Here is a 21,823-nt window from a genome sequence, read left to right on the forward strand (position 1 = left end):
GATCTGATCAATTCCTGGATTTGCAATGAAAAGCAGCGAGGGTCTGTGTATCATTATGAAATTGGCTCATATGTAGTGCATTTATCCAGGATGAGGTGGGGGTGAAATCCATTGGCCTCATGGCCTAATTTTATTCCCTTGGACATTTTAAAATAGATGTTGATCTATATAACTTTGAATGTGAACCAATCTCACTCTCTCTCCTTCTGTGTACTAGCCCCACGGTTAGTGTTGCAGTCATCATATAATCACTTTGAGCATATTCAGTTTCAAAGAATTCAGTTCAAACAAAATGCTTAACTCTTTTATGTATGTGTTTGCAATGATGACAGAGGTGCCAAATGTACTGTACACACACTGTGTACTGAAATTTAGCCTTTAATGTGAAACTAAGGAGTTGAAAATAGACTTATTGGTTGTTAAATGTTGGGAGTGAAAGAAAAAGTCAATGGAAAAATACTTGTGTTAGAAAATACAAATAATTCCCAGCATTTGCCACCATAGAAAGGGTTCGATGTTTCAGTTGATAAACACAGCTGGAAAGTGCAGTGAAAACGTAACCTTCCTTCTGTGTGATCCATCCGTTGGCGGGTGAGGGTACAGGAAAGCACCAAGCCAGCCGTGAGTAAGGCGACCGGAAAGGAACAATGGCAGGCTAAACACATGAGGTCAGCGAGAGACACCACCAAATGATCAGTGCCTAACACTTGGTGGTCTAAATCCATTGGGGTTGCTGTTTTGATAAATCATAATCCAGCAAGAGAAAATCAGCGGGAACCCCGGTGGAGGGTGGGATCCCACCGGGAATGAGAACAAGATGCGGCAACAAAGCTGCACAAGCAAAGTCAGGGACAACAAGGGGCTTATGCCAAAATGGGCTTTCTTTGGTTTCTAGATGTTAATAAGTGTAAGCTATGTATAAATGGTGGAATACATATGGCAAAACATTGTATTTTCATGTTTCAGATCATTCCTTCAGCACACATTTAACTGATATGGCCCTGCCATCACAAAGATAATCAAAGCTGCCATGCAAACTCCTGAAATTGACACTTTTACAACACACCCCACCCACATAAATTACATTACACATAAATTACATGAATTACATTTTTAAAAATTTTTTATCGATTTTTTGGTAAATCCACAAAATGATAAACTCTTGACACCAAGCCCACGTTGAATAATAAGAAAAAAAGTCTGTATTCATATAGCTGGTTTAACTCAGGGCTGATTTGTGAAAATACGTTTCTTTCATTTGATATAAAAAAACAACAACAAACAAACAAACAAACAAAAAGCAATATGAGCTCTGATATTCCGCACAAATTAATTGCTTGAAACCAAAATGGACAACTATTGTTTCAAATTCTTACATGGATCCTTGATATTTTTTCGTGGTCTTTGCCACCCATGATTCTACTCATTTGAATCAGATGCGCTTGAGAGAGTTAACTGGAAAACATGCAAGACACAGGGCCCTCGAAGAGCATTATTTGCCTACTCCTGCTTTAATGTTACGTACTACATGTACTATAACGCATAAAAAAAACATCTCTCACAAAGGGCTTCACAGTACAGTCGAGACTTTACATTAGTAGCTATGTGACACGAAGGTGACGTCAACGTCTTAATGACGTCCGGACGGAGAGTTGAGATTTAGGAGCAGATAGCGCATTAAGCACCTAAAAAGAATATTTTACTTGGCTATTACTGCTAATACACATATTTGGTAATACTGTTAAATAGTCATTTTTAATTATTTGACAACTTTTACGGCCCGTCCACGGCCGTGCAACTCAAATGGGCTATACAAACAATCATGGCAAATGGGAATTCTTTCTCCAATCTAATTTCTGTCCACAAATTGAATTCGGTACATGACAAATGTGCATGTTTTTTTAAATAACGCGTCAACACGTATGAGTTCCCTTTCGTCTCCCTCCTAGAGAGGGCAGTATTGCGTTACGAAATGCATGATCCAACACAAGCAAGAAGTTGCTGAGCAACAAGAAATGATTATTCCCTCAGTTTCTTTGTGTAGGAAGACACACTCTTTTAATAGTGTGCAAAGCATCTGAAAACGGGTTACTTACTGAGTTTTAAACTCATTTATTTATTTATTTATTTTTTATCCAGAATTAAAACCTGTTCACTGTGATGCCCAGGAATGAGACTTGGTGTGTACCAATGTGTACAGCAAAGGAGCAAAAGTAAGTTCTTGAGCCTTTCAGATCAAAAGAGGGGTATAAAGGTGTCCGAAAAAACGCAAAACAAGAGGACACAGTGGAAGGTTTGTTTGTCATAAATGAAGTTTGAAGTAAATTAAATTCATTGCCCTTTTTTTCTACACGTAATTAACGGAAACCCAGCACGGCCGTCATCAAGGTCTACAACCGTTTTCAAATCTAAAATTTGTAACTATAGTAGAAGGACTCGACCTTGATAAAGTCGACGTTTTGTGAAAATGGCTTTCACTTTTCACACAATGTACATACAATTATCGATAATATAAAGGCATTAACTAGAACGTTGTATTTGAACGTCTGTTGAGCTAGAACTAAAAGCGATCAGACCAACTGCTATTTCACGTGCGCAGATTTGTCATTGCTTGCGTGTTACTAATAGTTGTTTGGTAATTTAGTATGTATTTATTCATAAGGATACATCGAAATAACAAGTTAACATTGACTTGTATTTGTCCTTCACGGGTAAACCTAATGTATATTCACTGTGCCGTATACATGTTCTCATTAATTGTGAGCATGTTAGCATTTTACCGAGTATTGTAATCTCATGGGAAATGGGACATTACATTACCTTAGCACGTTTGTATTGGTGTTGGTTTCTCTATAGTTAGCATAGCAACTATTAGCATTTTATCAATATACTTCATTGAATGTCCCAGTAATGTGACACGTTTGACTCTCATGTCATTGAAGCCCTCTAGAGCCTGTTCCTCACACTTCATCAACTCCACCGGATCCCCAGGCAACACTACCGGCAATGCTGACCAGGAGCATCTTGCGTAGAAGCTTCTCCTGCCACCGCCTGAGTAAAAATGTCACCTTCTACATGAATGAGCATGTCACGCCCGGGCAGGAGAAGAACGCCTGCGAAGACCAGAAACCTCTGACGCTCATGTTGCCATGGTTGGGAGCGCGCCCCCAGGCCGTGGCCAAATACTGCGAAATCTATCTCCGTACCGGTTTTGATGTTCTCGTCGTCGAGAGTGAGGTAGCCCGCCCGCCCACCTGTTTATCTGTCTATTTATCTACTGCAATCTGTCGGTCTCTCAATTATCTCTGTTTACAGGTGCAAGAATTCCTATGGCCTCGCTGGAGTTTGCAACACGGCAAGAAGTTGCTGGATTTGTTGCACAGCGACCGCTTTGCATTGCGGCCGCTGCTTGTCCATGCCTTTTCAATTGGTGGTTACACCTTCTCACAGCTGCTTGTGCTCGTGTCCGAGGACCCGCTGAAATACCAGACACTCACCGGGAGGATCAAAGGACAGATCTACGACAGCCTGGTGGTGGGCACTGTGGAGTTGATGGCTTCAGGTCAGTGCCCTGTTGGCATCACATTATCCTGAATGCATACTCAGGCTGTGGGTAGGGGACATGCCCAAAAAAATGAATGGAATCTGACTAATTTATTTCTTTTCTGAATTGGCTCTCATTTTTGCGATGAGTTGCTTTTGTGTTTTTAAGTGCAAATACACAAGTCATGACTGTCTCTGAAGAATTATAGAAGGGGATAAGTGCCAGGGAAGGGAAGAATTTCTACTTCTTCGTCAGATTTCTCACTTTAAAGCAGTGCTCCTCAATTATTTTTTTGCAAAATCCCCACAAGAAAAGAAAACATTTCACATTCGCCCCACTCGCTGTGGTGACTAAATGAAATCATTATCTATGAAAGTGATATAAGTATACCTAAAATTGTATCCTGTTCAACATTAACAGGAGAAAAAAAAGCCATTTAAATCAGCTTTCAGCAAATGTTAACTTTGCCAAGATTTATGCAGATTACAATTTATTCTGAATCTGAAAATATCTTGTTCATCAAAGTGCCTGAAATAAAAAAAAAAGTCAATTCTTATTCAATGTAGAAACATTTTTAACCAAGTGAACCGTTTGATGCGAATCCCCTCATACCACCTCGACACTTCCTCCATACTGTCCATGTAAGAGTAAATACACGCCTACCTTAATTGAGTAGACGTTCAGGGTTTTTTACTTTAGGTTTCATTCTGGAGTTGCCGAGGAGAGATTTTGCAGAGTCCGCCAAGTAAAGAGCCCTTTTCATTAATTATTTACAAAGATTTACAGTAGACAATGTCCAATTGGCAAAAATGTGTGTTTTGGAGCACATGGCCAAGCAATCTATGTTGTAGAATATAAATTCACCTGTGGGTGGAACTGGTGTTGTGAGTAGTGGTTTCCTGAGGGGATCGATTTAGTAAGAGGAACGCGTGTTACTCATGTGGACTTGTGTGGCATAATGAAGTGGCAGCCACAAAGTGAACGGCGGGGTTTCAGCAAAGAAGCCGTTTCACTTCCTGGTTAGAAATTCAGCTGCCTAAAAACCTCATACTTCATAAGAAATTGAATTTCCATTGCGCCAAAGGTAAGATTTTATCATTTATATGTATACATTTAACTGTGGAAAGCTTAAAATACCATGATAAATTGAGTAAGTGACTACACAGTCTGCTAAATCCAGTAAATATGCTTAGCGAGTGTTGTCTTGTGTACTTAGGTGTTGCTAAGGTGGCGTTTCCTCGCTGGGAGACAATGGTGAAACAAGTGAGCTTGCTGTACTTCAACACGTTCAGGCGCCAAACCACCGATTATTATAACCGGAGCATCCAAGTCTTCTGGAACTCTCCCATCACTGCGCCGGCGCTTTTCTTCTACTGCGAGAACGACCCACTGAGCGACCCGCATGCACTGGAGGAGGTCATCACCTACTGGAGGGGACGGGCCGTGACCCTCAGCACCAAGAAATGGGAGCGTTCTAAACATGCCGGCCACCTGAAGGCCCACCCACAAGAGTATGTAGACACTTTGGAATCCTTCCTCCGCTCGCTCACTCTTGTTCCACTCAAGGCAAAGATGTAGCTGTGACAAACGAATGACCAAACCTACTTCAGACTTGCTACGAGTGCTGTTACTGACTTGAATTTATCTTCTCAGGTTCTAATAGTCGTAGGTAACGGATTTATTTTAAATATAAAAAGCGTAACGTTAACAAATCTACTGTTTGGTTGCTGTGGTCCCTATGGCTGCAATGACTGCAAGAAGGCTGCTCTGAAAAGATACACGTCAGGCTCATTGTTGTAGGCTGCTCTGGAAAATTACTTGACTGTAGATGACATTGTTGTGATCTTAAAAGCTGAACATTCTTAAAAGGAATGTGTGAATTTGACTTTTTTTTTTTTTTTTTTAGAGGGGAAAAAATACATTTTACAAGAACAGTCCTATTTTTTTGCAATGAATGTTCTTGTTAATTAAAATAACTAGGTTTGAAAAAATAAGTTCAGCTTATAAGATTTGATAGTTTATAAGAATACAGTGGTAGTTTGTCAGAGACATGTCCCAATTTTATGAGTGAAGTGGAGAAATATTTGACCTTTCTTTGTTTTTTATTGAAAATATGCCATTCTTCAAAATACATGATGTCCGGTTTTGGAAGGGTACTTGGTTGCTACTGAATTTTTATTTTTTTAAAAATTCGACTACTACTACTGACCACTTATTCATAAGGTTTCATTTTTCTAAAAAATGTATTACTGTCTTCTAATAAGATTACAATTTTCAGCTACCCCTTTAAATACAACTTTATTCTCACAAGTTTACATATTTAATCATTTGAGGTGCTCAGTGATAGTCTTCTGATTCCGGTAGTCATCTATTACAGGTTGAGGCTTTTATTTTGAAGGTACATACAGTGCATATGTTTTGTTTGTCAAGTTTGAAATTAACATCAGCTATAAATATTTACCTACTGCTGTGTGCGTTTCATACTACTTTTGCTTTGTTTTTGTTTTTTGTTTTCCAACTCCAGTGAATCATTTGTTTTCTCCTTTTGGCCGTTTTAACTTCTTAGTTTCTTGTTACTCTGGCTTGTTTTTGTGTCAAAAATGAAACCAATTGTGCCTGTGTACTGTTATGTGCTCATTGCCAGTGAGGAATGTATTTATTTTAGTGAGGTTCAACTGCACTATATTACCAGATTCTGTTTTTGGATTCAATGCAAAAGAATGTATGAACACAGCATTGCCCTTTGACTTTAATTTACATTTCTGGGATAAGCGGCTTCAGAAAATGGATAGATGGATTCTGAAAATATTAGCGCCTTTATATGTACATTATTTCAAAATAAAACTGGAATGTAAACTTTTTGAAGGGGAGTGTCATTTTGTAATTTTCATATTTCGAGTTAGGCATATTTTGATAAGTTGCTAATTGGTAATTCAATAGACCATGGTATACTACTGAGTGGCAAAAAAAAAAAAAAACTGCCAAGGGTCACCAATCAACACCTAATGGTACCCTGCCATTTAGATATATTTGGCTATTCCCCTTAGCAAATTGTCCTAAAATTGATCAATGTAGAACATTTTAGGATAATGTCATGAATCTTTAATACTGTTTCAACCACAGTTATTGATGCCATTTACCAAATAACTCATAAATGTACTCTTATTTCGCTACAGCAATTACTGTCAAATTTGTAATAGTGTTGCGTAGCTTTTTTAAAAAAAATACTTTTAGCAAACAAGAGTAAAGCACTACCACAAATAGTTAATTGACTGCTGTGGAAGCAGGACAAGAGTACATTTCAGAGTTTTTCTCCGTGAAACTAACTGAGGGCAATCTATTTAGCTTCTAGTACCACTTGGTCACGCTACCATGGATAAGTCTATTCCTAATTTATGGGGGGGCGAAAGTGCCAACATTAAATGGGGAAAAAATGTTTCAGTGTCATTAATGAATTACATGTTTCATTATTTGAATTGTTTGTTTACATTTATTTATATAGTTGGTGAGTTTTGGCACTTTCGGTCTTCCATACTTTGTCAAATACGACAGCTCTATCAGAAATCGAATTCTTGTTATTAATGTTACAGTAATGTGACAGATATGTCTCGTAACCGAACATACCGAGTGGAAACAAGAAACGTGTGCGCCTCACCACCATAGGCAGCGATGATAAACACATGCGTGTTGGGATACTGTATAACCGAAGAAGAAGAGGTTGTGACAACTTCCGGCTTTATATTTCCAAGATGGACGCCCACACAATGTAAACATGCGACTTATGTTGGTCGTGCTAATAGCAGAGATTTAATCTTGTTAACTTTTTGTACGCTTCACTAACTTACATTGTACAGTTAGTGAAATACCTTTGATATTTATTACCAACTGGAAGATAAACCGTTGACGTTTTTTTTTTTTTTTAGCCTGAGACAAACTAGCATAAGCGTGCTAGGAAGCGAGCGCAAGCATGTCTACTCATACTCTGTTCGTCGGCAAATTGCCGGCGACAGCTACAAATGAACGCCTTGAGGAAATTTTCTCTGAGTTCGGACCCATCAAGCAGTGCTTCGTGGTCACAGGCAAAGGTGATTTTCTTTTTACTTTTTTGGTCAAACATCAAACTAGGTTACAAACAGCAATTCATGGCAAATTATGACAGTAACACAGGAATTAACAACATTGAGGGTGTGTTTAATGTTCAATTCAAACATAGTCTGTATTTTAACATAAACTGCACTTAACATCTAGATTTCAAGCAAGTGCTGTACACAGTTAACGTTTCTTATGAGTCTTTGCAAGCATCCGTTTTCTTTTGGATAACAGTGGGCGACACATTTGCCAATTTTCTGGCACGTCAAGGGCCAAACAAGTAGCTGAATCATAAGCATTTCATGTTTTTGTATCCTCTGATCTGTCAATTATTTATTTTTAATTTTTTTTACCGAAACAATGGCAAGTAAACAAGTCTAATGCCATTTATTAATCAACAACAAAGTTATCCACAGATTGATCTATTATAAAAAATAATTTGTTGCAAACCTTGTTTTATCATATATTTCTCCGAACTAGGTGAAGAAAAATGTCGAGGATTTGGCTTTGTGACATATGCTATGGAAGAGGATGCACAGCGAGCGCTGAATGACGTAAAAGATTACGATGGAAAAAAGCTTTCGCTTTCGTTGGCCAAACCAAAATTGAATGACAAATGTCACAGAAAGAAAAAAGGTATGCATGATCCCCAGAGCATGCTTCATGCACAGGTGACTTATTTTATGAAATTGATACAGTTTTCAAATTTTCTCCCCTGACATTTAGCTACAAACAACCCCGAAGCAGTAGTGCCAGCAACGCCTTTGCCACCAAAGGAAACCGAGCAGAAAGTGAACAAAATCAGAAAAAACCTCCTGAAAGCGAAACTAATCATTAGGAATCTCAGTTTTAAGGTACAGTGTGCTTCTTTACAACTATTGTTAGACATATGGATGTAAGGTGACATCATGTTTTTTGTTGTAGTGCTCAGAGGAGGAGCTCATGCAGATTTTTGGCGAGTTTGGAATTGTGCTTGAAGCCAAAATACCTCTTAAACCTGGTAAATGCCTAGCAGTTTTGCAAATATGCTGAAATGTGCATCTCTCAACATATTCTATATGTCTTCACAATATGATGACAGTCAAAACGACCTCTAACTATATACCTTTGTGAAGGTCATGTCATACCATATAATTCTGGGTTATGTTCTTATTATTCTTGTCTCACGAATTATTTTTGGTCTTTTGACAGATGGTAAGATGCGAGGCTTTGCGTTCGTCCAGTTCAAAAATGTGTCTGGGGCTTCCAAGGCGCTCCAAGCTATGAATCTGAAAGAGATTAAAGGCAATTCTCTTTTTTTTTTTTGAATTGTGTTTTTAATATTGTAAGTGTGTGTTTATGTTGAATCACTTTCCATTTTCAGGCCGCCAAGTGGCTATCGACTGGGCTGTGGCGAAAGACAAGTATGTTGCCATTCAGAAGATAAACACTGCAGGTAGAAAGTGTTACATTTATAATTCTGTAGACCTTGGTATGTATGGCTGTGGATGAAGAAAAAAGATCTAGCTATGCTCTACACTAAATTCAATTTGAATTGGGGTCAGTGTAGTTTGTGCAAAAGAGTGTGGGCGACACGTCAGATGTGTATGGAGCAACACGACATGGAAAGCAACATTAAATTCTGTTTATTTTCCCTGGTAACAAGAAATTAAAAGATTTGAACTGTTGTCGCGCTTCGCTTCACGATAGCCAATCATCTTCGGGAACGTTCAGCGTCTCACACAGGGCAGAAATGAACCATTGCGGACACCCAGAGCTATGCAACACGGCCATCTGAGGTTTCAACACAAAAACAAAGCCAAGCAGGACCTGCCTTGTAGAATGGTGGAGGAGGAACTTGGGATACCTGTTGTGAACACAGCCTTATGTAAGCTGATGGCATCAAGGGAGTGAACTTGGGATGCTGGGATTCATTGCTCAACCCTCTGGACATGTCGTGAGCCAATTAGCGAAACATTAGAGAAAGGAAGATGCCCACTTAATAATGAGAAGGATGTCATCACAAACTTAAATCCCTCAGCATTTCATCAGTGCCTTTAGTCTGTTTGTGTCAAGGGATATCAATGCCTAGACCTGCACAACATATTTCTGACATAGGTTAAAAAAAAAAAAGATGAATCCATCGGAAGCTTTGCCTGACTTTGAGGGGTAGGTTTCATTGTGGTGCCATGTGATGTCAGGAAGAAAAGGTCCAACCATTTTCATGAGAGTATATAAATTCCATTGCTGATGATTTGTTGATTCCACAGAGTCTACAGCAAGTGAAAAGGCCACTAAGAAACAATCAGAACCTCAATCTGATGCTGAAGACATGGATGAGAAAAATATTCATGCGGCTGACAGGAAGTAGGTGTCTCAAACATGCCACCAAACAAAGGGAATTCAAGTACAAATTCTTCACATTGTACTTCACCTACAGGCTTGTAATTGTGAATGTAGCAGGACCAAATTTTGAGCATGTGTCACAGCTGGATAAAATTGTCAACCCTATGAGACTGATGAAAGCAGGTAGAATGAAGTCATTCTTATTCAAACAAATTGATATTAATCACGGTAATGGGTTCACAGTATACCGTTTTCATTTATTATAGTCAATAAAACCTAATTAAATGATTACAATTTTTTGGAAAAAAATTCTAATTAAAATAATAACAAGAGCTTTAAAAAAGCAAAAGCTAACTGTTACAACCTTTGTTTTTAAATCAAATATAATTTTGTGAAACACCTTCATTATTATAGTTGTCAGTTATTATATTTTAAAGGTTAATTTAATTTATTGAGAGGACAAACCCCTTGAAATGAACTAACTTTCAAGGGGGTCCTCAATAATCACAAGACAAAGAAATGTATTAAATATTACTGTACATCCATGCAGAAGAAGGTAAGTGAAAAGGTTATTTTAGAATTGTAGTTTACGTTTTTCAACAATATTTCAGACACTTTTCCATTTTTTAAAAATTGTATATGTACATTTAAATGGACCCCCCCCCCAAAAAAAAACAAACGACGAAAAGAGCTCTAATTAAACAAATGAACTAATTGTAAACATAATTTAAAAAAAAGAACAAAAACAAAGCAACAGTGAAATGAAATCTAACAGTTAGGAAAAAGTCGTTTATGTGTTTTGCACTGCATCTGTTTAAAGGGATAGTCCAAAAGCATCTGCACCCCCAACGGACTCACTGTCAAATGATGACAATGAGGATGAGGATGGTGATGATGATGATGATGAGGAGGACGAGGATGATGATGATAAAGAAGAAGAAGAAGCCAGTGAGCAGGATGAGGAAGAAGACGTGTCCCAAAGTGATGATGCAAGCGTTGATTCAGATGACTATGATGAGGAGGAGGAAGATGATGAAGAGGGTGGCAAGGACAACCTGTCAGGTACAGTTCCAAAAAAATGTGAATGTATTATTACTAAGGAAATAGCCGGAACACAAACAGCGGACAATGTGTGACGTTGATTAATCAATTGCAGCTCTTTCTGGTGTGCATGACTTGGCCACCAGGTGGTATTATAATACTGTCATGACAGGAAAAAAGGAAAACGAGAAGTAGTGAATTGTAGTTGTCTAAATAGACTCAGGGAAAAATTTTTTTTTTTTTTTTTTGCATTAGCTCAAAAGAAGTCAAAGAAGTCCCGCCCGTCCGATGTGAAGGAAGGCAGAACAGTTTTCATCAGGTTTGCCTTTTACTATTTTTTTTTCTCGGAGGCGTTGATGTTCTTCTTCACGAAGTCTTTTTTTTCTTCTCAGGAATTTGTCATTTGATACTGAGGAAGAAGGTCTGGAGGAAGTTCTTCTACAGTTTGGAGAGATGAACTACGTGAAGCTTGTTTTACATTCAGACACGGGACATTCAAAAGGTTGAGCCAAGAGTGATCACATAGGATACTGTCATGTTCTCCTCCTGACTCTACTCTTTTTGTCCAGGTTGTGCCTTTGCTCAGTTTAAAACCAAGGAGGCAGCGGACAGATGCCTAGCTGCAGGGGAGGAGCAAACAGAGGCAAGCATCACATTTTTGCTTCTGATGTCTCATAGTTATGTATTAGTCACATCTTGCTGTCATGGCGGATAGGACGGCGGAATCCGACTGGATGGGAGGAAGTTGCTGATCGTGGCGGCTGTGAGCCGAGATGATGCTGCCAAACTCAAGGTCAAGAAGGTCAAAGTGCAGACGGGCACCAGAAACTTATATCTGGCCAGAGAAGGACGTGAGTTATTCTCTCGTGCAAGTCCAGCACAAAAGTCTTAGTAATTGTGAAATAATGTGAAATGCCTCTCCTCGTTATCTAATGGTTGGTAAATAATTATTTCATAGCTTTCATTTTCAATCAATTGTGGATTTTTTTTTTTTATTTTGCTTAGAATGCGGTTTTATTTTTAAGCATTAACAATGTATATTGTAAGTTTAATAGGTACTTTTTTCAACAATAGTTTTATGACAAAACTGTCCTAACTCTGTTACATCTCAAAATTTCTATAAATGTAAAAAAGCCACAAAAACTTATACAGCAAGTCCACATTTTCTTTAAAAAAAAGTATATACCCATTAACAGTAAACGTCTCAAAATTTTCAAAGGTTTTTAATGTCATTTTCCTTTTTAATATTTATTTTTATTTATTACACTATTTGTAAATATTTTAAAACAATTACAAATAAGTTTAACACATTTAAAAAGTTGATTATTTTAGGACATAGTTTGACTTATATAATTGTAGTGAAAGATAACCTCTTGAAATAAATTCTGCTTGCATTTCCATCGGCCTTTGTTGACAGAAATTGAGACCTACACTCACATTTAGTGCAATTTTACACAGTTAATAATACGTCTGAGTGTGGTATATCATATCAGTAATACATGTATAATTTGTCTTTTTATTTCACATTATTAGACAATACAATGAACTTTTACATACTACTGCATTTTGTCCCACTGAATAATACATTATTCAATGAAAATCAGGACCTTTCTTAAAACAAAAAGTTCTTAATCTGCAAATTATATGCATCTAATGGGAATGTGAATTTTAAAATTCCTGTTCCAGTGATCCGTGCCGGAAGTAAAGCGGCTGAGGGTGTGCCTGAAGCAGACATGATCAGGAGAGCCAGAGTGAGTGGGGACACACCGGTGGAAGAAAATGTTTGACATCCTATTTGTTCATTTATGCTTTTTTTGTTTTTGCCCTTCATGTGTAGTTTGAGGAAATAAAACGGACAAAGCTGCGGGACATCAACGTGTTTGTCTCCAAGAATCGTCTGTGTGTCCACAACCTGCCAAAGTACATCGACGACCGGAAACTGCGAGGTATTTGCCTGAAGGCACTTGTCGGAGTTAAAGGAGTCAAAATACAAGAGGTGAGCTTTGCTGAAGGTCCACTAGCCTTGTTATATTTACTCACCATTTTTATTGTACCCCCTCACCCCCACCCAGTGTCGCATCATGTATGACAAGAAGCCCCAGAAAGGTCAGGTGATGGGCCGGTCTCTGGGCTATGGCTTTATCCAGTTTCAGGAGCACGAGCATGCTTTGGCCGTACTGCGCTACCTCAACAACAACCCCGACATCTTCGGTCCACATAAGGTTTGCCTCTAGCATGCCTGAATTGTCATCTTCATGATTTGTGCATTGTCAAAGCTAGAATTATTATTTTTTTTTTAATTCACAAAGTGCCTCGTTTTGAAAACAGTATATAACAATCTGTAGAAAGACTGTACTATGGAAAAACACAAAATAGATCTCCAGAAAATCAAAGTAAGGCGGGAGGCCAAATGCAGAACTGCGTTGTAGTCATAGGTTGTTTGATAGAGCTGCACGATTATTTCGGTCAATATTGAAATCATGATTATTAATCAGGATAATTCATCATGTTTGGTCAAACATGTCTATTGCCTTTTTTTTAACAAGCAGTATATGAACAAGACTTCTAGGCTTGGTCTTTTCAAATAATAATAATAAACTAAAATAAATAAAGTAAATAACAGTTAAGACAAATTCATTCAGGATGTCAAAAACTTGGGCACACTGGGAAACACGGTTAATTTACTTGAATGCAAAACAATCATAAATGAAATCAACTTAGAACCAAGCACATTATTTACTTTGAAGCAAATTATAATCAATTAGCAGTCAAAATGTCATTTTTAGTCATTTCAAACAGAATTTATTCTTTTTTTTTGCCAATAGGATTTTTCAAAATGTGTCTCAATTGACAGCTAGCATGGTATATATTAGGAAACTGGTGACAAACTCAATGGCATTTCACACTGGTAAATAATATATTAAAAAGCAGAGGCTTTTGTCATGCAAACACGTTGGAAACATTACCATCGAAAGGTAGAATTGAAAGCTGATATCTTGGGAGCACGCCAACAAAACCCACTTCAGCTTCCAAGCTTGGAGGGGGCCGTGAAGCCAAATTCAGTGTCTTCCAAAGTTTTTTTTTTTTTTTTAAACAGATTCTTAATCTCCCCCCGTTGTGCATGCTCGCGAGGAGTTGTTTACAGTATTCAGGTCACGGTAGTCTTTTTCAGCTGAATCAGGTATTTGTACCGGCGACCTTCCATAAGCAATAGTTCGTCTGCCATGTTTTCTGTGCGGTAAAGAAATTCCGTCAGGTATGTGCTGCGGAAGATCTGGTTGCATGGACGCCACACGGTTGCCAAAATGACATTTGACGCATGGAGCTGCGCAGATATTGCGGGCGCGTCAAACATAAACCAAGCCTTACTGCCACTCTTCTCGCCACTGCTGCCGGATTTGCTTGCTTGCTATTTCTCAAGCTTCATGAAGTTTTAACCTTGCATTTGCCCCCTGGTGGTTGATGACAAAATACTTGAATTTACATGTACTGTATAGGTAGCCGGCTTTTTAAATGGTAATATCGCAGAGGATCATCTTAATTAATCGTGGCAGCCAATAACTTGATCGCGATTAAAATTCGATTATTTGTGCAGCCCTAAAGTTGACTGTATTTTATGGCTCATTTGCAATCTGCCAGCGACCCATTGTTGAGTTCTCCCTGGAAGATGGCCGCAAGCTCAAGATCAAAGAAAAGAGACTGGAAAAAAGCAAGGTCAGCTTTGTGTGTGTGCGTGCATGCGCACGTTTGCGTGTGCGTGCGTCTCTGCATGTGCGTGTGTGCACGTATGTGCGTGCAACTGCATGTGCATGTGTGTTTTGAAATTGTTTCTGCACATGTTTAGAAATCCTGTTCAACTCAAATGATCAAATTGTGTATTTATGTATGTATTCATTTGTGCTGTTTTTGCTGGGACAGATTGTCAACAAACAAGATGTAGGAACCAAAATGGCGCCTCAGAAAGGAACCAAACAAGGTAGAACTAAAACTTGTGTCGTGGATATAAAGAATATATATTGTACCGGCCAAATGTTTGGATAAACCTTCCTTTTGAATTTCTTAAAGTAATGATGGCCAGTTTTTTTTCTTTAGTTAGCTTATTTTTTTATTATTGTTAAAGATAAGATAAAGAAAACGCTTTAAATGAGCAGACGTGTCCAAAGTTTTGGGCAGTTTTTCTCATTGCTTTTATGCTTATATTTATAAAGAATGTGAAGAAATAAAATCCATCTATTCTCTGTACTGCATATCCTCATTTGAGGTGCAAATGTGATGAGGTCTATCACACATTAGGCCAGTTGCCAGTTAATCACATGGCAAAAAGGGGTCAATAAATAACGTAATATTAACAAAAGTAGAAAAATGTTTTATTAATGTGCATTCTGCCAAAAAAAAGTGTAAAAAAAAAAAAGCTAAACATATATGTAAATAAGAGAACAGTAATAGAATGTTAAATATTTTGGACTTCAATACATTTTGATTGACACAAGTCATATATAAAGCGCCAAACATGTCTCCAGATATCTGCCTAGTTTTTCAATTTTCTACTGTGAGCCCTGACCAGTCCGTTCTCCTAGGTTCATTATCCGTTCCTCACGACAAGCCGAGGCCCAACCAGCACTGCGGCTTCCAGACCAAACCCGAAGTAGAGCACGTGGACCTGGAAAACGGAAAGAAACGGAGGAAAGTGCTACCCTTCCCATCCCACCGAGGACCCAAGATCAGGTACAGCTGATGTGATAAGCAGGGTTACTCAGATACTGTAACTAAAATCTGAACATCGGTTCAGAAAACAGTGACCCCTAGTGCTCAGACTGAGAGACACCACATAACTAAAATGTTTTGTTTTCAAGGCTGCACTTGAATGAAGTGTTTTACAAGTGTTGGGAAATCTATGAAAACTGTGGTTTTGAACAAAAACTTGATATATATATATATATATATATATATATATATATATATATATATATATATATATATATATATATATAGAGAGAGCACATTTTCATCAGATGGTGGTGCTCAGCACTGATAAATACTCACAAAAGTACTTGTAGTCTTACGTGATCTGGAAAAAGTCCTCACTGTGCATACATAGCGATAAGCTGTTTACAGATCTGACTCAGCTTTTGGATTCTCCCAGAATGCGTGACAAAGGGAAGCAGAAGGCCCCGCCCCCCAAGAAAGCTCAACATGGAAGCAACAGAAAAGCACGGCAAACGTGGAAAATGGAGAAGCATACACAGACTAAAGATCAGGTTTGCACAGCATTTGACCTATACTCTGAATTCAATGTACAGTGTTTAGAGAGTAGCTTAAATGATTTGGTATTAAATGATCCGTTATGATCTTAAATAAATAAGAGTGAAATGAGAATGAATGTGTCTAAATGCAAATTTTGTAATTAGTTTTTGGGTTTATAGGTTGAAATTAAACTCTCCCATACAAGTCAGGATCAACTACACTGTCAGTGTCAAACTCCCGTCCTTGAAGGCTGATATCCTGCAATTTTTCCATATTTCTCTCTCCAACACACTTGATTTAAAAGATTAGCTTGTCAGCAAGCGCTGCAATAGCATGAAAATGATCCCCATCACCTGAGTCGTTTGAGGGAGAAGCATTGAAAATGTACAGAATACTGGCCCTCGAGGAGTGCATTTTGACACCTATGATCTACACCTAATTGTAATAATTTAATTATAATAAAATCTTTATTACCTTTTAATGGAGATTAAACATACACACAGGAATTTATTTTGGTGACAAGGTAAAATCCTACTTCTACTTCAAGTAAATTTGCATTTTCTGCTTTTGTGTTCTTGTAGCCCAAAGGAGCAATGAGGCGTTCGAGGTACAAGGGCAGCGATAGTTTTGACAGTCTGGTGGAACAGTACAAGAAGAAACTTCTATCAAATACACAGAAAAGCTTTGGTTTGAGAAAAGACAAGTGGTTTTCTCAGTAAACCCACTTATGTTTGGACATTTAGAATCAATTCCAACACGCTGATTCGGTTTTTAGGTGTCATAATTGTATGCTGTTTGTTTAAACTTAAAAAAAAAAAAAACTCTGTAAAACTAAAATGATCTCCCTTGTAAGAAAGTGTTTTTGTCATAAATGCTAGACTCTTTTTATTAAAATTCTGAAGTTAATTTAACTGTCACTGTGTTCATAATTTTGCCAATGCTCCCCCTGCATGCTGTGAGATGGGGGTCCCTTTGCTGAAATTGACATGTAAATAATACATTTAATAAAATGTTCAAAAATTCTTTTAAAAACCCCTGGCACACCCTGGCAAAATATTCTGTCTAGAAGAGCGTTTCTCAATTGTATTTTGCCAAGCCCCGCAAGGAAAGAAACCCCCCCCCCAATGCACTGACTATAATAAGAGTATTATCTATAACAATTGTTTAACTATACCTAAATCCGTATCCTTTTTGACATCAAGAAAATAAAAAAGCAAACACCCCACCCCACTATTTGAGAATCACTGGTCTAAAAGCACATGCTTCAGGTGAAATTTTTTCAAAAATTTCTGGTTCCTCTCGTTATGAAATATACTGAATTGAATCCTGCTCATGTTGTTCTTAGGAGGGAAGTTAAGTTGTTAGTTGCCTTTTTAAATAATTGTTGCTTATGCAACATAACTTGTCAACACTGACTGTACTTTTGTAAAAAGAAAATCTAATTGAGCAATTAACTGTGACTAATGCATTTGACATCGATAAATCATTGGCACTAGTGTAACAGTCAAATGGGATGAGTGCTAAAATGGAAAAAAAAAATGGCTGGATCAAACACTTACTGTAAATTGAATAAAAATTCTCTTTATTACATATTTTATCATAAATAGTTTATGTAAAAGCAAATACATTACAAAAATATACAAAATGCACATTTAAAAGTGATAAATAGCAGTATTGGAAGAGCTGGTGGTGGATGTTGACATAAATAAAATCCCAGTATTTAAATAAGGATGACGACTCAGTGAATAACACATCTGCTTCATAGTTCTGGGTTTGAATCCGGGCTTTGCGTGTTCTTCCTTCCCGTGCTTGTGTGGCTTTTCTCTGGCTTCCTGCCAATTCCCACAAACATGAACATTAGCTCCATTGAAGGCTTTAAAATGCCCATAGTTGTCAATAATGCTAAAATCAAAATTGTTTTCCTTGTGCAATGAATACCATTTAGATGACTTTTTTTCTGCTTGCTGTCATCTAAAAATGACTTTACTTGTGGTCAAGGCTGAGGACCAACAACTGTTTTCTGGGTTGTTGACACATTAGCGTGTTTTCTTATTTAAAAGTGGAAGTTTGAGTAAACGGACTTTGTATCATTTGCTGTTTTAAGAAAATGCTTTGATATTGAGTCTTCAGTGGACCTAATGCATGTTTTGGAGTTTCCGTCTCAGCATTTGTCCAGGTGTCCCATGTTCTGTAGCATCCGTGTGAGGATGTCCTTGACTCTGACCAGCGCCTCCATGCCGACGGTGAGGACGAAACCTCGCTGACTCTGCAGCCGCTGCAGCGCACCGCCCGCGGCGGCCGTCCTGTTGGCCTTGCCCTCTTCACAGCGGGCCTTCTTCCACTGACCCAGGTAGCCCTTCAGCCACGAGATCTCGGCCTTCACCTGTGACACGTTCAAAGACTCTGAGATGAGCTTGTCGTAGCCGTCCAGAAGCGTCACCACTGAGGAGAGCCCATCCAGTTGGTCGGTCGGTGGCGACAGTGTCATGCCTGGGGGAACCTGCGACGCCAAGTATAAACCAATCAGGTTTTTTGCTTCCACGCTCACAATAATCAAAGGCGCAAGAATGAATGCACGAATAATTGATTGTTAAAACAAAACCCTTTGATGACGAATCAGTTTACCAATTTCCTGCCGTGCGTGTTTATATTTGTCAAATGGAAGCCAACCGTTAGCTGTTGCTAATTATACATTTGTCATATTCATCCCACCAGCTTGTCTGTAATTATTAACAACAGAGCTGGGGTCTTCAAACCCGGTCCTCGAGGGCTCTTACCTTGCATGTTTTTGATGTTTCTTTCTCCCTTCACACCTGATTCAAATGATCAGCTCATCAGCAAGTTCATCAGAAGCCTGTTAGTGATCCTAATCATTTGAATCATGTGTCCTGGAGGATGGAATGATCAAAAACGAGTAGTGTTGTGGCTCACAAGGACCGGTTTGAACCTGCTGTGGAGGATGGTGTCGTTTTGCATTTGATTTGAGGTCAACACTGAATTTACAGATTAGAAGGTAACCTTGGTTTGGAGAGAGATTAGCAAATTGCAAATCAGTCAAGTTCAGCCATCTCACTCTCGGTTAGAGTAGATATACTGTGTGTATAATTTAATCAGTATTTATTGTGGTATGGAATATATAGTGTGAAACATGGTGCATATCATGAAGTAAATAATGTCTAGAAACAAAAAAAATGACGTTCAACTGAAGTCTTGTGTTTAAATCTGTCGATAAATGATTATTTTGCTATACTCAATATTCATGTTGCTGAATTATAGTTTGAGGTGTCACAAAAGGAGACAAATATGTCTGAGTTTTTGTACAAATTTGCTCTTTTTTTGTCTGAAGCTAGTGTTTCTTTTTGTTTGAAACCAATAGATGTTCTACTGCTGATGTCTTAAGATTGGAAAAAGGTAGAAACAAACACCTTTTGGGGGTGAAATAGTAGAACGTACTCTTTTATTTGGTAGGTTGAGTTCTTATTGTCCCAAAAAACAACATTCTGTGAGTCTCAAAAATTCAGTTAAAATACTCTAAAAACTCTGAGGATATGAAGAACAGATTTGAAAATGATTGGCATTAAAGGGAAAGATGGATGTTTTGTTCAGATGCAGTATCACCAAAAAGTTAAACAAAACTAACTGTATTTAGGCAATGATTGTTTTGACGTGGCGTTCAAAAAACAGTGGAATTAGGCCACTCAGTGACTCAAAACGTTCATGGGTCAATACGACCGGATGCATAATGTTTGAGTTCTTCAAATTCTTGTGACAACCCTTTCACGCAACCACCAAGTAATATTAACGGATCACCCTCTGCCACCTCGAAGTAACCTGTATAACACCGAAGTAACCTTGTTCGCGGAAAATGGCATCTGTTTTTTTCTTTTTTTTCTTTTTGTAGATGTTACCTGGATTTTATTGATCCTGGCCAGCAGCTGCTTGGACCTCCCCTCCACCGTGGCTTTCATCCTGACGGCGTCCACCGACATGGGGGCCGCTGTGACCGCACCCCATACTTGGGAGATGGAGACCAGGACAGCTAAGGTGATGCAGTCCATTGTATTTTTTTGTGGCTGCGGATCCCGGGAGAAATGCCAACAGTATTATATTTCGGGTCTTTTGTGTACTTTCCCCCGCAACCAACATAACTGGCCACTTCCTTCCACTCATTGACGCAACCTGTTTGATTGTGCGTGCAAATATTTGAGATTACTCCAAATGTTTGGTTCAAAGATCGACCGCTTCCGCACGGCCGCACTTGCCCTAATTTGGTCCAGCACCCAAATCTTAACTTGGCTGGACTCCTTGTCAATAGGCACCCATCATTAGTCCTGAACAAATGAAGGAAATGCCTTGAGACCATTTCCAATATTTTTCAATCATCATTCGTAGTTTTTGAATTTTTGACAACTGTTCTGTTTAGCCATTTTTATGTACATTTTTATTTGAAAAGAATTTGACATTACTCTAGTGATGTGTCTGATAGTTATTCTTTATTGGTAATTCATAGTGTGTTTTAAAATGTTTTTCTGATTTTGATAGCATTAATTTTTTTCAGTGTAATTGATTAGTTTCTAGATTTATGATTAAAAATATGAAACTAAATACAAAACTAGGAAACGCCTTCAAATAGAATGTAAATACACAAAGTCACCACAGATCATTAGCAGTATTTGTAGTATTTTGTGGGAAAATTTGAAACTTTGTACTTTTTAATTATTTTTATAAAAAATATTTGAAAAAAATTCAACTTTACTATGTTAAGTATTTTTGATCTTCTAATTTGTTTTTTTTTTGGGAACTGCATTTTGTATCAATTTAGTTATGTAGCTTCTAGATGTATAATGTAAAAAAATAAAAGATGAAAAATTTGATTTGATTGAGGCTAAAAAGAAATACGAATAAATTAACTCTCCCATACGTTCCTGATGAAATGTAAATACTGTTGTATATTTGTCTAAAGGATAAACAATGGTTACCTTTTTAAAACAATATTAAGAATTTTCTACAGCCAGCCCAACCCGACTGTCCTTTTTTTTTTTTTTTTTTTACATACTCACATATAAATACTAAACACTTTAAAAAAATACCATAATAAATATAAACATCCTGTTAGCCATACCAAAGTCGCTAATGCAAACATCAAACTTCCAATAAAGCATACAAAGGAACCCCCAGTGGCGCAATGTGAATCCATAGTGGAGTAAGGTTGCACTTACCTTTGTGTGGCGAGTGTGACCACTGTTGGGCCACCATCGGCCTTTCTTATACTGGTGGGATGTTGAGTCACCTCTTACTCATCGTTTTCCCCGATCCCCCATTCTCTTCGGCCATCCCCTTACCTTCTTCTTCCCATCGCATCATGCCCACGTTTACATATGCAATAGCTGTATTGATTTTTTTTTTTTTTTTTTTTGCAACATTCAATCTACCATTCTTGAGTAACCAGACACAAGTACATCCAAACTGGACAAGGGTACAGAGGAGTCTGAGATGCGTAAATAGTTTTTTTTTTTTATATACGTATATATTTTTTATTTTAGAGTGACAACCTTTATTTGTATGAATGCATCTTTGTAT

The 21,823-nt window shown here is 37.9% G+C and overlaps 3 protein-coding genes across 6 annotated transcripts; 2 read left to right on the forward strand and 1 right to left on the reverse strand.

Moving 5' to 3' along the window:
- The first annotated feature begins 603 nt into the window (after nucleotides 1–603).
- On the forward strand, nucleotides 604–6,405 carry LOC148422295 (transmembrane protein 53-A). 4 transcript variants are annotated; one of them, XM_088418378.1, is made up of 5 exons: nucleotides 604–621; nucleotides 2,140–2,213; nucleotides 2,943–3,237; nucleotides 3,316–3,562; nucleotides 4,761–6,405. In XM_088418378.1, exons 2-5 carry the CDS (start codon nucleotides 2,161–2,163, stop codon nucleotides 5,120–5,122), a joined length of 957 nt encoding a protein of 318 aa, XP_088274504.1. In that variant the 5' UTR covers nucleotides 604–621; nucleotides 2,140–2,160; the 3' UTR covers nucleotides 5,123–6,405. The 4 variants fall into 4 exon arrangements, with proteins under 4 accessions (XP_088274504.1, XP_088274505.1, XP_088274507.1 ...); XM_088418379.1 differs by lacking the exon at nucleotides 604–621 and adding an exon at nucleotides 1,718–1,732; XM_088418381.1 differs by lacking the exons at nucleotides 604–621; nucleotides 2,140–2,213 and adding an exon at nucleotides 2,263–2,293.
- An 876-nt stretch (nucleotides 6,406–7,281) lies between these two features.
- On the forward strand, nucleotides 7,282–17,299 carry rbm28 (RNA binding motif protein 28). Its single transcript, XM_088418337.1, has 20 exons — nucleotides 7,282–7,629; nucleotides 8,114–8,269; nucleotides 8,360–8,487; nucleotides 8,558–8,633; nucleotides 8,825–8,917; nucleotides 8,997–9,068; nucleotides 9,883–9,979; nucleotides 10,779–11,020; nucleotides 11,255–11,318; nucleotides 11,392–11,501; nucleotides 11,569–11,642; nucleotides 11,715–11,850; nucleotides 12,686–12,750; nucleotides 12,837–12,995; nucleotides 13,072–13,221; nucleotides 14,639–14,713; nucleotides 14,918–14,975; nucleotides 15,577–15,724; nucleotides 16,143–16,257; nucleotides 16,825–17,299. Exons 1-20 carry the CDS (start codon nucleotides 7,512–7,514, stop codon nucleotides 16,960–16,962), a joined length of 2,274 nt encoding a protein of 757 aa, XP_088274463.1. The 5' UTR covers nucleotides 7,282–7,511; the 3' UTR covers nucleotides 16,963–17,299.
- Nucleotides 17,300–17,910: 611 nt separating this feature from the next.
- LOC148422297 (leptin-like) lies at nucleotides 17,911–20,991 on the reverse strand. The gene is made up of 2 exons (XM_088417961.1): nucleotides 20,152–20,991; nucleotides 17,911–18,743 (listed from the first exon to the last, which is right to left on the reverse strand). The coding sequence occupies exons 1-2, from the start codon at nucleotides 20,299–20,301 to the stop codon at nucleotides 18,405–18,407; spliced, it is 489 nt and encodes a 162-aa protein (XP_088274087.1). The 5' UTR covers nucleotides 20,302–20,991; the 3' UTR covers nucleotides 17,911–18,404.
- Between the last annotated feature and the right edge of the window lie 832 nt (nucleotides 20,992–21,823).

This window comes from Hippichthys cyanospilos, chromosome 6 (assembly GCF_059441005.1).
Source record: "Hippichthys cyanospilos isolate Australia breed blue-spotted pipefish chromosome 6, RoL_Hcya_1.0, whole genome shotgun sequence".
Classification (NCBI taxonomy): Eukaryota; Metazoa; Chordata; class Actinopteri; order Syngnathiformes; family Syngnathidae; genus Hippichthys; species Hippichthys cyanospilos.